Source organism: Phoca vitulina, unplaced genomic scaffold, assembly GCF_004348235.1.
Source record: "Phoca vitulina isolate PV1807 unplaced genomic scaffold, GSC_HSeal_1.0 scaffold4, whole genome shotgun sequence".
Lineage (NCBI taxonomy): Eukaryota > Metazoa > Chordata > Mammalia > Carnivora > Phocidae > Phoca > Phoca vitulina.
The window spans coordinates 2,573,852-2,589,183 of NW_022589707.1; the positions used below are offsets into that span (position 1 = coordinate 2,573,852).

Genomic DNA, 15,332 nt, shown 5'->3' on the forward strand with positions numbered 1-15,332 from the left:
TTAAAATGGTAACATTTGGCTGTCACTTCTCTAAATTAAAAAAGGTCTCATTGTATTTTCTTTTATTATATGTGTTATTATAATCTGAAATATGGATATAGACCTTAGTTGGATGTGAAGAATGGTGGATAGAAAATTAAAAAGAAATCACCCAGGTTTTTTATTTGTATGATAATGGCCACACTTCACTGATCTCTGCAACGCTCCCCTCCTGAACTTCAATTTTTCCAGGTCACTCAAGTGTGTGGTATTTTATAACTTTAAAATTGTTGTAGTAAATTGCAATTGAGCCTAGTTTTCTTCTCCAGTATGACTATACATTGTAACAGGCCATATTGACTTACTGTCTTTTTACAGGAATGTAGAGAAACAGATCGCACAACATACAACAAGTCTATAGGTTTTATATTCAGCTGGATGGATATAATAGCACAGGGTAAATCCCCAGTAGACATGAGTTGGTCCTTTTCTCCATCACTGCATAACCTCTGCACACCTGAGGAGCAATCATATTCCCTATATTCTCTTTTTTCCTGATGTTTCTGGTTTCTCTGTTCTATTTAAGCCGCCTAGGTAGAAAAATTTTTACTAAGTTTCCTAATCAACTTTGTCCATGAACTTACAGAATCCGTGAATTTCATACTTTGCCAACACTTATATGCATTTCCTTAACTTCTAATTTAGGAAGCACATAAACACAGCTTATGTAAAAATAAAGTCTTTCTATAAACTACCGCCCATAGCTTAATCAGTTATTAGTCAATTTACTTTTTTTACATCGTGACCATTTAAATATAGTTTTCAAAGAATCTCTAATTAGCAGGAAATAGAAGGTTAAGTACAGTAAAAACAAAAAATTATACTAATGTATTGCTTTAAAATTAAATGGGATTTCCAGGATATCATAATAAAAGCTTAAAATATATTTAAGTATACAAAAGGGAGACTAGCAACCGAGAAATAAGTGTTATTCCATGATGATAACAGAACAAAGGGTCTACTATCCAAAAAAAAAAATTATAAAAGAAATGAATTATTTCTTTCTTTACAGTCAATGATTTTAGGAAAATATCTACCTTCTACTTGTTTCTTAGACATATAGGTTAGAGATCTAAAAATTATTCAGTAGAAAAATGTAAAAGGTAAACTGAATGGATCCATAAAGATCATCTAATCTATATTCATTTTTGGTCCAATATGATAGTCACAAACCACTATTACCACCAAGCATGTGTAATAGAGCTAGTTCAAACTGAGAGATTTTGTAAGTATAAAATACACTCTGAAGTTGGAAGACTTAATTTTAAAAAGTCAAATATTCCACTAAATTTTTATATTGCTTTTATGTTCAAATGATAATATTTTATATATATTAAGTAAAATGTATTCATAAAATTAATTTTATCTTTATTCAGTTTCAAATGTGGCTACTAGAAATTTAAAATCACACATGTGACCTGCATTATACTTCTACTGGACTGTTGAATTTTAGTGTCTTCAAAATTTACAATGTAAGCCACATAACAAAGTAAGTATGAACGTCTCACGGAGACCTGATGGCAATTTTCTTAAAGTTTTTAAATAATTAAAGAAGGATACTGGGGAACTGTTGACCAAAATGTAAGCATCATTCTCAAGGAATAGCTGTCAGAGGTTTTTTGTTGTCAGAGTCCTCCTATGGCTACCATGATGTCGTCTGCTCATGAAAAGTCTTCTAGTGAAGACTGCAGGAATTATAGACAGAGGAGTCTCACTGGGACAGTGGAAACCTTAATAGCTGGTGGATACAACCAAGATGATGTGTCTTTGGAGGTCTGACACTTCTCATAAAGTTCTTTGAGGAAAAAAATACTATATAGGAAGGAAAAGTATATTGAAGCCAGGTAGCCTTTCTACAAGTCTCTTGATAGACTGTCATCACAGTGAGTCTCCTTGGTAGTGAGTGGGAGAGCAACAACACATAGGTAATTACTGGTTTAGATGCAAGAACGAAGAGTTTGCAGCAAAAAAGGACAGATGCCAGGCATGTAAGTGGAAGAAAAATTGTCCCAGATATAAGTGACGGGTGATAATCTCATTTAACCTGAAACAACACTGAACAGTATCATTTAGGACATGAACTAAAGAAGGCACATCACAAAAAAAAAGTGAGTTTTACAAAACAATAAATTCTTCATTCAGATTAAGGAAAGGCCAAAGTAATGGAGAAATACTTACATATTTTTCTTTGTGTAAGGCAATGAAAGCAGGTGGGGGGAAGGATGGGGTGGGGATGGTGTGATGTTTTAAAAGGGTGATCCAAGCAGGTCCCATCTTAAGCATCAGTCTCAAGTTAAAAGTCATGATGCTTTTTAGAAAATAGGAATAATCTCTAAAAAATATTTTTTAAATCTCTTATCACTGTCTGTCTTGGAGTTCTCTTGGAGTTCTCCTTTGCTTATTTGCTTAAAAAATAATAATTAAGGCCTGGCAAAAAGAATGGAATACCGCATTAACTCTGGCCAGATTTCCTGAGAATACTCCTTGCTCTTTTATGTTCCTAAACCATTGGTAGTAGCTCTCTTTAATACTTTCTTTAAAATAAAAAAATAAGTTGAACATTCCCATTCCCCCCTCTTTTTTTAGGTTTCCAAAATGTTACTTATCTCAAGGAAAGTATCTTTTCATATTTTATTGTCTTTCTGACCTGAAAACTAATTTCGCCATTAACCCTGTATGCACCAAGAAAGTCCAGGTTAGCTTATCAGAGAGAGGTTATATCATTCTATAACACTATGAATATAAATCACATATGTAATAATAGTAATAACTACTTTTATCAAGTAATTATCCTACCTACTAGGAACTCTTCCAGGCTCTTTTTAAATATATATATATATATATATAATTCTAATTTAACCTGCACAACACTATTAGTCTTATTATTGTCAATTTAAAGATCAATAAATAATAGATTAAGTACTGTATCCCAGAACAGGCTGCAAACAAGAGATTTCGAAATGAGACTCCTAGTACACGAAGGATGGTTGCTCAGGAGATGCATCCAGTGAGCTTGCTTATTTACAAGATGGTCCAATTCTGACATTTGTGTTTGCAGCTACTACTCTAGAGAGCTCAGCATAAAGCTTGGAGCCCTTATCTGGTACAACAGTGATGACCTCTTATTTTTGTGCAAGAAAGTGTTAAGCACGTATTTGTCCCCCTGACTCATCTATGAATAAGAATACTCTTTCTATGTCATAACGAGCAGGGAACAGGGAAGTTTGAACAAATTCTCATAGTGAGACGTCTGAAAGGTGATTTTGCAAACAAGACCAGTTCTGTTTGGCCTGAGGACTGCACAGGTCTGCCTGAGATGCCAGGCAGGGCAGGTCGGCTTGAGCGCAGGGCTATCTATGCTGAAAGCAGCGTGCATATGAAAACCACGGCCTTTGTGTAAAACCCACCTAAGTTTTACGAGACGGTGTAATTTAAGTCATGCGTTCTCTTGCCTAGTTTTACCGGCAGCCTTTCCCATTGAAGGGAGATACAGCATACAAAAGAGAAATTTCCACTATTACTCTGAAACATCTATCTTAAACATATATAAGAAGTGTCCTTCATGGAAAAAATGTAAAAAATAGAGTGCCATAGGATTCCTATTTCAGTAACCATGCATCTGCTTTCTTTCTCCTCAGATATTTCCAACAGTAGGCCTCAATTACTTCCATATCCGAAGGGGCCACAAATTTTAAGAAGTATTAGGTATTTTTTTCCCTTCCACAGCATTTCTACAAATAATGGAATAAAATATTTTTCCAACGAACGCCTTAGTGGTTTATTAAATTTTAAAGCAAAATACATAAACAGCTTTGCTTATAGATTCACAAGTATCATTTTAATACTCCTTAAAATCATTAAAAGTTTTATTGGCAATTCTGCTTCCATTTTTGATGCTCTTTTAGCTTGTTTTAAATTCCTGATTCAAATCCCAGAGGTTGGAACTTTCTCATTTGCATTAATATACTTTCTTCTTAAACATATAAGAGACTCACTAAATTAATGTGTAAACAGCATTGGGGCACCCGGGGCTCAAGGCAAGAACATAATTACTCTGGAGAGAGAACATTTTCAGAACATATTCTAATTCAAAATAGGTTTCCCTGCTAATGTGCTAACAGATGACTAGCACCATTTCTAGGAGCACTACTTGACTTAATATGTTCAGAGACCAGACTTATGTTGAAAATAACTGAGACCTTTTAGGGTCTAGATTTGCAGGACTCAAGATTATTTTGGAAGGAGATACTAATTAGGAGGGAAATGAGACCATGTCTCAAAAACAGGATTTATAATATGGATGCAGTCTGAGATAATAATAGGATGTTGCAATCAAGTTAACTACCTTTACTAATGCTGAATTTACTGGGATTTTTTGCCCTTGACTCTGAAGCTGACAATATCTACCTAGAATATCACAGTCTTTTAAATCTTGCTATACCTTAAGCAACACCACACCTCACTCCAAAATCGAACACACAAATAGGCACAAGACAAAGCCAGTCTTCATATTTAGACACCCACATGTCCTCCGTACCTCTCAGACTTGAATCTTTTCTCCCCTGCCACATCAAGTCTTCCAAAACTGCTCTACCTGGGCGCTCCCCATGTTCCAGATCTTTCCAATCTCTTGATTTCCTTATATATATATCCTTCCCCCCAACGACCTGCTTTCTGCTAGGAGACAATTAATCTGAAAATAAACCCATTTAAATGTGTGCATGTCCACATATTTCTATGTGTGTTAATTTAATAAGTATTATCTGAAGATGATATATTTTTCAGTAATCATAATTTTTTCTCAATTTTAGCAGTGCATAGGACCCACCTGAAGATCATAGTTTAACAGGTATAGAACCTTTACTGGACATAAAAATCACCTGGAGGTCTTGTGAAGTCTCAGATTGCCAGGCTCCACCCCCAGAGTTTCTGATTTGCTAGGTCTGGGGCAAGGACCACCTTTTTACAGTCCTAATATGTACTCAGATTGTGCTGTGGCCGCTGGTGGAGGAAAGCATGCTTTGAGAACCACCGGTCTGGAGTTAAATTTACGAGATCTCCAGCTGACTCCTATATTAGCCAGTACTATGATAAACTTTTCTAATCACATGTAGGAAGTCCTGTAGTGGGCATTCCTGAACTAAGCCATGTTAAATGTATTTGTTGTTGTTCTTAGGGACAGAAACTTTGTTTTTCTCAAAATATAACACATATTACACACTCTACTTAGGGATAATTCTGTTCACTTGTACATATTTCTTTTTTTTTATAAGATTTATTTAATTGAGAAAGAGAGAGAGAGAGATTGAGAGAGCTCGCATGAGCACAGGGGACAGGGGAGGGCAGAGGGAGACAGAGAATCTTAAGCAGTCTCCACACCCAGCACGGAGCCTAATGTGGGGCTCGATCTCACAACCCTGAGATCATGACCGGAGCTGAAATCAAGAGTCAGCTGCTTAACCGACTGAGCCACCCAGGAGCCCCCACCTGAACATATTTCTTAACCAACTACTATTTTCTATTTCTTTTTTTTTTTCCTTCACTTTTTGCATATTATTGGCTCAGGGGAGGGGCCTCCTCCATGTCACCAGGGGTGCTCACAAGTTCTTCAGCCACTCCAAGCTTGGGCCCTGGGGGTCCTGGAGGTGGCTGGGCACATTGGGCATGTTCCCATCATCTTGGAGGGGCACTGGATAGTTGTAGGGCATGGCCTGGTTGATCATGGTGGCATATTTGGTGAAGGGGCTGAGGGTGGGCAGAATTAGAGTGAAGCCCCCGATGGTGAAGGACACGACCAGCACCAGCTCCTTGGCCCAGGCATCCTTGAGGAAGGTGGCGAGTCTCCCGGCCATCTTGGTCGCAGCGGCCCTATTTTCTATTTCTGGACAAACTTCTATACCATGACCAAAAAAATCTCTGATCTATAGAAGCCATATCATCTTAGGTATGTGAACAAAAATTATGTACTAGGCTTTCTTCAAAGAGCTCAAATGTTTTAATTTCATCACGAAATTGATGGCAAATAGATTGAAATTTAATTTTCAAATGCCGATTGTATGAATCCATAATCACAATATTCACAGTGGAATATTATGACATTATAATATCAGGGTAGCACATCAGGAATCTTATTTTCAGGATTACCCTTGGATTTGTGAAAAAAATTGTGAAGTCCCATGTGTGAGTGAGAGACAATACCTCACAATCCCAAAACCGTCAAATGTGAATAAATGCTGCTTTAGCTATGGGGTGGGCCAAGTACAGGAAATGTATTCACCTTACCATAGAGAAGACAAAATAACACCAGCTGATCAACAGAATAAAATGCATGTGAGGGGCACCTGGGTGGCTTACTCGGTTAAGCCTTTGCCTTCAGCTCAGGTCATGATCCCAGGGTCCTGAGATCAAGTCCTGCATCGGGCTCCCTGCTCAGCAGAGGTGGTGGGGTGTCTGCTCTTTCTTCTCCCTCTGCTCCTCCTGCTTGCTTGTGCTCTCTCTCTTGCAAATAAATAAATAAATAAATAAATCTTTAAAATAAAAATACAAATAAAAAATGCATGTGAGTGTAGCACTAGATACTTTTTGATGAAGATCTCCGACCATGGAATGAAAAGCTAATTTAATCAGTGTGGTGAAGAGTGAGTCATATGAGGCTAAGGAAAAGTAAATGAGACTTTTGAGAATCAGTAATAACTCTGAGTAACAGTGTCACAGTCTTTGATGGTTCCTAAATATGAGTAGTCTGGGGAAACAAGTTCTATAGCATATTTATTTTATTACAACTTTTTTCCCATCTAGGAACTTAATTTTAATTGAACAAAATTCTTTTTTTTTGAAAGATTTTATTTATTTGAGAGAGAGAGAGAGAGATTGAGAGAATGAGTGGGAGGAGGGACAGAGGGAGAAGCAGACTCCCTGTGAATCAGGGAACCCGAGGTGGGACTCCATCCCAGGACTCTGGGATCATGACCTGAGCCGAAGGCAGACACTTAACCAACTGAGCCACCCAGGCACCCAACTAAAAAAAAAAAAAAAAAAAAAAACTTAAAAAGAAATAATTTTAATTATTTGTGCAAAAACCAGGCTACAATCTGACCATTTTAGGAGAAAGTTAAAAAGTATATATATTACAAGTTGTTGAGAGAGTGGAAATTTAAAATGTAAAATCACCCACAGGAAAAAAAAGGGGGGGGGGGGAGAAGGATTAATATTGAGAAATAAAAATATAAGTGGAAATAGAGCTTATAAAATAAATTGGAAGGAATCAATAATTTACACTAAAAGCCTTTAAAAATACCCAATAGGTTAGAGGCAATGTTTGAGGGACAAATGAAAATAAGTGGCAGAAATTTTATTAGCACATGGGGCGCTTGAGTGGCTCAGTTGGTTAAGCATCAGACTCTTGATTTTGGCTCAGGTCATAATCTCAGGGTTGTGAGATTGAGTCCCAGGTCAGGCTCCGTGCCGAGCATGGAGCTTTTGCTTAAGATTCTCTCTCTCCCTCTGCTTCCCTCTCCAACCCCCCTACACTCTATCTCTCTCTCTAAAAAAAAAGAAATTTTAATAGCACAAAAAGACAATTTTTTATACTTATATCAATTATTTTGAGTAGTATATTCTGTAAGAGAGATATGAGGAAAAATACTCGTCTCATGACTACCCAATTGTAGACCCAACAATACACTTCATTTTATACAAAGGAACAAACTTCACTGAAGCTTGTAATCTGTACTGTCATTATTAACTCAAAGAAAAATTTTACTTTCTCTTGACCAGCTGACTCACACAGATTTTCATTCTAGGGAAGAGAATTAAACTTGTTTATTCACAGTTAATTCAAATGGATCTGTGTTATTAACTGCATTCATTCAACACATATCACATTAACATTAGATACTGTACTAAATCTTTCTTCTACAAAGAAATGCATAAGCATGTGCCCTGGCCTTAAAGAGTTTTGAACCTGGCAAAGGGAACGATATATTTGCACAAATACCTTCAGTAAGGCTGCATCGGATACTGATGATAAGGGACAGGAAGGAGAGAATCTATCCCACTGAAATGATCAAGAAATAGTTTACAATGGAGATGCCTTTTCAGCTTAACAGTAAAAGATGGAAAACATGAAGTGTAGGTCAACATAGCAATAACACTTAAATCTGGATACTATCCCAAGGGGTTTTTAGGTTCTTTGAATGTTTCTGCATTTTCTGTTTTCTTTTTTTCTTTTTTAAAGATTTTATTTATTTGACAGAGAGAGACACAGTGAGAGAGGGAACACAGCAGGGGGAGTGGGAGAGGGAGAAGCAGGCCTCCTGCGGAGCAGGGAGCCCGATGCGGGGCTCAATCCCAGGACCCTGGGATCATGACCTGAGCCGAAGGCAGATGCTTAACGACTGAGCCACCCAGGCGCCCTAGCATTTTCTGTTTTCTTTAAGCAAATGCATCATTTTTATAAAATGAAGAAAATAATAGATCTCATGAAAGCAAATAAAGGAACCAAAGGCAGGAAAAATTAGGAGACTCTGTTAATTTCTAAGATTTTGGAAGTGTAGAGAAAGCAAAGTATTATGTTTGGATAAAAAAATTGTAACAAAATATTGAGAAATATTGAATCCATAGATGATTTGAAAAGAAAAGGGACACTTCTAGTGTTAGGCCTGCTGAGTTTAGGTGATGCCCACTAAGGGGCCATCCACCGAGGGTAAAAACAACACGAAGAAGAGAAGTCAGGGTGGGGCTAGCAGGAAACACAGGTGTGATCATCAGAATCATGGGACATGATTAATATTTGAGATAAATCCAGAAAGATTTTGAAGATTGAACACTGGGAAACACTTCCATAGTTGATTAAAATCTGACCTAACTTGTGTTTGCAATTAGCTCAAAACCTGACAGACTATCAATGTTTCTATTTTTTTTTTCCTGTAGGACGGACCAACTAATACTGACCTAATAACAATTTTAGAAACCTTTTGATTAGAAGGGAAATGTACCTTTGTCTCTTCCTTTCTTAAAATAAAGAACACAAACACTACTGTGTATTTAACCATAAATTCCTCATAATAGTAAAAGAAGAAGCCTGACCTTAGCCCTGGTATAACCTGCTTTGCTGGACAGTCTATGGCTACACCAAAGAGCAGACAGAGTTTTCAGCATGATCACATTTAATTTCTGCACTGCATAACTGCGCAAACTCCATGAAATTATGACAGCTCCTTGACATCATGGACACTCACCAGCTAATTATTCACTCATTGAGAGGAAACGAGTGTCAGCTGCCAGAAAATGGAAAGAATGAGGTCTAAAACGTATGAGACACTGCCTTAAAATGATAAGTCATTTCAAGTACTCAATCTCAGGCACCTGCTGGTTTTGTTTTATAATTCCTAAAGCAAAATAAGTGGGTTTTGTTGAATGAAAAGATTCTATTTTTGCTGTTGAATTAAACATTTGAGGTCAAAATAACAGAATAGGTTCCAGATGATCATGTAATAGAGGTAAAACACAAAAGCCATGGCTGTATGTATGTATGTATGTATCTATCTATCTACTATCTTTATATCTATCTATCATCTATTATCTATCTATCTATCTACCTATCTATCCAATCCATCTATCTATATATATCTACCTACCTACCTACCTACCTATCTATCATATCAAAGATTAAACTTACCACCACTCTAGGTTTAATTAACTAAATCAACAGAATACGGTAGTATGACTGATATTTTTCAATCTTCTCAATAACAAACAATAATATTCTAATGTGTTTACAGAATTTGATACTGCATAATTTGAAAGTCTCTCTTAGTTGTCTATCACAAGTAATTTTTATATCACCAAATTCCTTCCAAATAGTAAAGTTTGATGACTACTAAAATAATCTACATGAAAATTTCTTGGTATATTATGCAAGATTCCACTCAGAAATTATGTATACATAGTCTTTCTGACCTGTTTTATTCATGTCATTCAGGGTCAAATGACCATTTTCTCACTTTCCACAAGATCACATAACTTTTTTTCCTTTTAAGATTTTATTTATTTGACAGAGAGAGACACAGCGAGAGAGGGAACACAAGCAGCGGGAGTGGGAGAGGGAGAAGCAGGCTTCCCGCGGAGCAGGGAGCCCAATCCAGGGCTCGATCCCAGGACCCTGGGATCATGACCTGAGCCGAGGGCAGATGCTTAACGACTGAGCCACCCAGGCGCCCCAAGATCATATAACTTTTATATAAGTATTATCTATAATGATAAAGCACACATAAAATATAATACAAAGTTGAGAGGAAGAAGATTTGTAATATGACTCATTCTAATTATTCTAATTATCACACTCATTTATATTTATAGGCAGAATAATACTAATTATATTAATAATAATTATACCAAAATAGTAAATGGTTGAATGCCAACAATGCATTTAGCATTTTAGCAGATTTATAACTGCAATCAGGTCTGCTTCCAAAAATGTATATATAAATACTAATGCTCTAAGTAAATCAGAGATTTACATCGAAATTGATCCTAGGGAATAAAAAAAGCTGATGATATTACTGCTCTCCATATTTCACTTTTCTCAAGTCAATTTGAATATGTATGCTCAACATATATGTTGAGCATTAAACCAAATTCTATAGATTTATAAACTGTGGAAGAAGTCAGCTCACCTCTAAGACCTTTTTCAACAACATCCATGACAGATAATCACTGCCTTCTGCCTGATCACCAGCAGTAAGATCCCACCAACTATTTCACTATGCCAGTTTTTCAAGAATGCTCTCTCTAAAATCCAAGTTACATCTACCATACTTTGCTCCGAGTTCTTTTTTGGGGGTTTTAGTAATAATAGCAAAAATAATATTTAAGCATAATTACTATCATATATCTATCATATTACAATCTTCAAAATATTTATGATAAACCCTCGTATCTCTCTAAGTTCTTGGCTCCACATTGAATATCTGTAGTTGATTTTTGCCATAACTTGGCCTTGAGACTCTTACCATCTTAGATTCCATTTTTGTGTATAACTCATAACTAGATTAAGGGCATTAGTATAATGTGGACACTGGGAAACACCACAAGGTGTCTAAAATTTTGGCCTTTGGAGTCAAATAGTTAGATCTGATCTAGGACAAGTCGCTTAACTTCTAAGTCCATTTCTTCACTGGTGACTTGGAAATAAAGTGATAATTAGTAGTACTACTAATGATTAATAATAATGATGATGATGATACCAGCCACCTGACAGTATTAGGGTATGGAACAAATACAATAATACATGAAGCACTCAGCAAAGTCCCTAACCATATAGAAGGATGAAAACAAATATAGAAATAAGACATGGTCCCTGCCTCCATGAAGCTTTCACATTAGAAAGGAGACAAAGCCATAACAAATAATAATATAAAGTAGGATTACTGGAGGGAAGTTATAGCAGCATTTAAAAATTTATGTATTTTACTAAATAAGATTTACTTCTACATTTCTCTAAGTGCAGAGCCCCATGCTTGCATAGATAGGTTTTAAGATTTAAGTTATACAATGTGGTTCTATTTTCTCAGACTTTTAATGCATTTGGAAATTGAAGACAGTGGCAAGATTACGTTGTCATATGAGAAAGACTAAAGAGACAGGGCATGGGGATCTAAAAGACTTCCAAGTTGGAATCACCCTTGTGATGTTTATAATATTCCTTAACTCTTTCATAATATTGTACAATCTTTAACACTTCAAACTTGAAAATTTTCATCCACACTCTCTCTTCCATATTATTTGGAACATAATGAATAAGACTCCTGCCAGGAGTGATTCTTAATAGATCCTCTGTAACATTTCTTCACCTCCTGAAATAAATTGTTCTATCTTGTGTATTTCCTAATCAGTGAAATTTCAATTTTAACTACAGAGGGCAATATGTTTATTTAATATTTAACACTGGTATGACAAAAACTTTTGAAGTGGTGACTTGTCAACTGCAATGAGAATAAGAGATCTGTCTAATTAATCTCCTTTTCAATATCAAGTTAACTTTTTTTTTTCTGGAAACGTAAATTGGAGATAATTGGAAGTCATGGTGTGAAAAATAGAAGCAGTGTCTCCTTGTATTCTTTACTTTTGCTATCGTTGTATCCCTTGTTTCCCTCTGCACATGTGGTGACCCCTTTGCAACATCTGGTGCTGTTGATCACTTACATATGCTTTAAACTACCTCCTCCCTCAACATGTCCAATCTAGGGTCTCATTACTCTTCTTGCTTTCACATCTTTCCAGGGAATATAGTCAAAAGCTCATTCTTTGGATCTTAGTTCTTTTCCCTACATAACCACATATAATCTTAGATTCCTCTGTGCAAATTAATATAAACCTTTTTTTTTTTTGCCTCAAACACAATTTCCATGCTGTGCGTATGACATATGTCATGCATAACACTTCAAATTCATTATTTCCTCCCCACTCCCAACAGTTTTGAAACCATTCTCTCCATCCCCCCAAAATAAAACATTTGTCTTCATTCACCTCCAAGTTTCTGTTGATTTTTGCTTTGAATGATTTGCATATCCATCTTAACTCTATCTTTTTGTTTTCCATCTTGGCTCTGTCTTTAAAATTATAGTCACCACTTCACTAGCTACAACTTTAGTTCCTTTAATGCTTTGATCTTCTTGGAATTTTGCTGCGTAAGGGATGAGATACATACAGAGGCAGTGGAATTTTCCTAACTTTCCACTTGCATTCACACTATTTCCTATGTGTGCAGGTACCTTTCCATTTGTATTTGGGCATATTTCCATTCTGTTTCTTTGTATCAGTACCTTACTGTTTTATTCACGGAGTCTTGATCATATGTTTTAATAGCTTATAGAGCTAACCATCCTTCATTGTTCTCTTTAACAGAATTTCACTAATTATTCTTACAGACTTATTTTCCCATATGAGCTCTAAAATAAATATCTCTAGCTCAAAATCCCTATTGATTTGCTTTTTATTTCAGATTAATTTAAGGATGGATTAGTACAAGAAGAACTGGCATCTTTATAATATTGAGTCTTTCTATTTGCAACCATAAGATTAATCACAAATTAAGAGTGGTAAACAATTACATTTTTATTTTCAGATTATTATTAGCAGTAGAATTTTAAGAACTACTGTATTTTCAAATTCTGCCTAAATGTTTGGGTGATAAAATGACCATTGTAACTGTTTGCACAGAAATCACATAAATACTTTCTACATTTAAGCCAAAATCTATTTTTCATATATGTGATTTATCTGTTGTGTGATATTGCAGGATCTCAGAAAGGAGTAGTACCCACTTCCTAAGTTAAACTCATGTAAAGAGGATTCATGTTATCCTCAGCTTAGGTTTAGACAAAGAATACAATAGCCACTTTGTGTTTATATTAATGCTTCTAATATTGGGGTGTTTGGGAAATCACGGGGAGAGATATAAAAAAAGGAAACATTGAGAAAATTAGTTTTTTCATATCTTAAACACTGTTAAAATAATTTGGGGAGGTAAATTTTAGTTTCTTAGGGAGCTGAATTTTGCTAATCAGTATTACAGCATCCCAAGAAGGGATTTAGTATTCAGGTTGTTCTAAATGTGAAATCTCAGAATACTGTTCAGATATTGCATAATTAATATACCCCTATTAACACTTTGTAAGAAGCTGGCTTTCAGCATTAAAGATCAATGAGACATTTATTGACCAGATACTACATGTCAGGTACCAAGCTAGGTTTTGAAAATGCAGAAATTAATAAGGAAATGTGCACCATGTTTCCTTTCGGGGCTCACAGTATGTGGTAAAGATACATAATTTGTGATACAATATAGCAACACAACAACAGAAGTATGAAAAAGGTACCAAATACATAATACATATATATACATACATCCATGTGCAAATATGAACAAGATACTATAAACAGGTATTTTAGGGCTGATAACTTTTGTCATCTCATCTTTTAAAATTCTGACTGCATGTGCAAAAAATGAAAAAAAATGGAAATAAAAGTAGTGTTTTGTGAAGTCAATCAGTTATATAACTAGTTTCTAAATTGAGTACTAATGAGAATGATAACTATGATTATTTAAATATATTTTTAAGTGGCAATACAATTTGGTCAAAATGCAAATCACATATTTACAGTATGAGAGTTCTAATAAAAAGAAAATTTCCATATTTCTGTTACTGAACATGGCCAGGTAATCATGAGTGCCCTAGAATTAGCAAGCATTTCCTCAAAATTGACTATATGGAATGTTGTTAATGAATAGTTGAGAATCACTTGGACATTTAAATACCTCTTTAATGCAAGTTGTGTGGGAGAAATAAATGTGTCTAGGTTGCAGGCTTACAAAGAGAAAATGCTCTTAAAGACAAATGGTAGACCCCTTACATGTGCTTAAGGTCATTTTACTCCCCAGGGAAAAGTTTCTGAAAGCATAAGGAAATTAATGGGGAAATATAAATCTATATAAATCAGCATTTTACACATAGTTTTACAGAACATTGTCAATAGTATAGAGTACCAAGCAGTAAATAATTACTTGTTTAATTAACTCATTCACAAAATTATTTAGTGTCTATTAGATTCTGGACATTACTGTAACATGAGTAATTAGGCGGTAAATAAAACTAGTATCTAGGTCACTCAGTCTAAATTTTGTGTGGGACAGCTCACATAGTAATCAATAAATTGATCATAAGCCAGTGTTGTGAGTTCTGTGGAAAACATTAAAGCAAGGTAAAAGGTAGAAGGATCATGGGGTGGCAGAAAGGGAAGTCCACATTTTTATGTATAAGGTGATCAAGGAAATGGCCTGAATTGAGGAAATATTTGAGTAGATTGAAAAGGAGAGAAGCAGGAAGGCAGGTGGATAGTTCTAGGCAGAAGAAAGAGCAAGTTTGAGGTAGAACATGCCTACCAAAAGGGAGAATGGTAGACAATGAGATCAGAGAGAAAAAAGGGGAGCCAGACCATTTTGAAACATTGGGAGCCATCCTAAGACCTGTGGCTTTTATTCTGAATAAGACACTAAACAGTTGGAAGATCTTGAGTAAATACATATGACTTATTATTACGGACATATTATTGTCTATGACTTATTAATAGGACTCATTATTGAAGGATCATTCAAGCTAATATATTGAGCATAGATTATCAGAGTGGAGCAAGGGTAGAAGCAAGAGAACAGTTAGCAAGTTCTTGTATTAATTTATAGTTGGGAGATGATGGCTGTGAGGCCAATGGTGTTAGTGCAAGAGTGGTAATAA

At 35.6% G+C, this 15,332-nt stretch overlaps 2 protein-coding genes across 3 annotated transcripts in view; both read right to left on the reverse strand.

The window, feature by feature from the left end:
- Positions 1–15,332, reverse strand: part of CNTNAP2 (contactin associated protein 2) — a 1,915,205-nt gene that overhangs the window by 1,492,626 nt on the left and 407,247 nt on the right. The gene's annotated exons all lie outside the window — the stretch shown is intronic.
- On the reverse strand, positions 5,477–6,388 carry LOC116630400 (NADH dehydrogenase [ubiquinone] 1 alpha subcomplex subunit 3-like). The gene has a single exon (XM_032401136.1). The coding sequence runs from the start codon at positions 5,889–5,891 to the stop codon at positions 5,637–5,639; it is 255 nt and encodes an 84-aa protein (XP_032257027.1). The 5' UTR covers positions 5,892–6,388; the 3' UTR covers positions 5,477–5,636.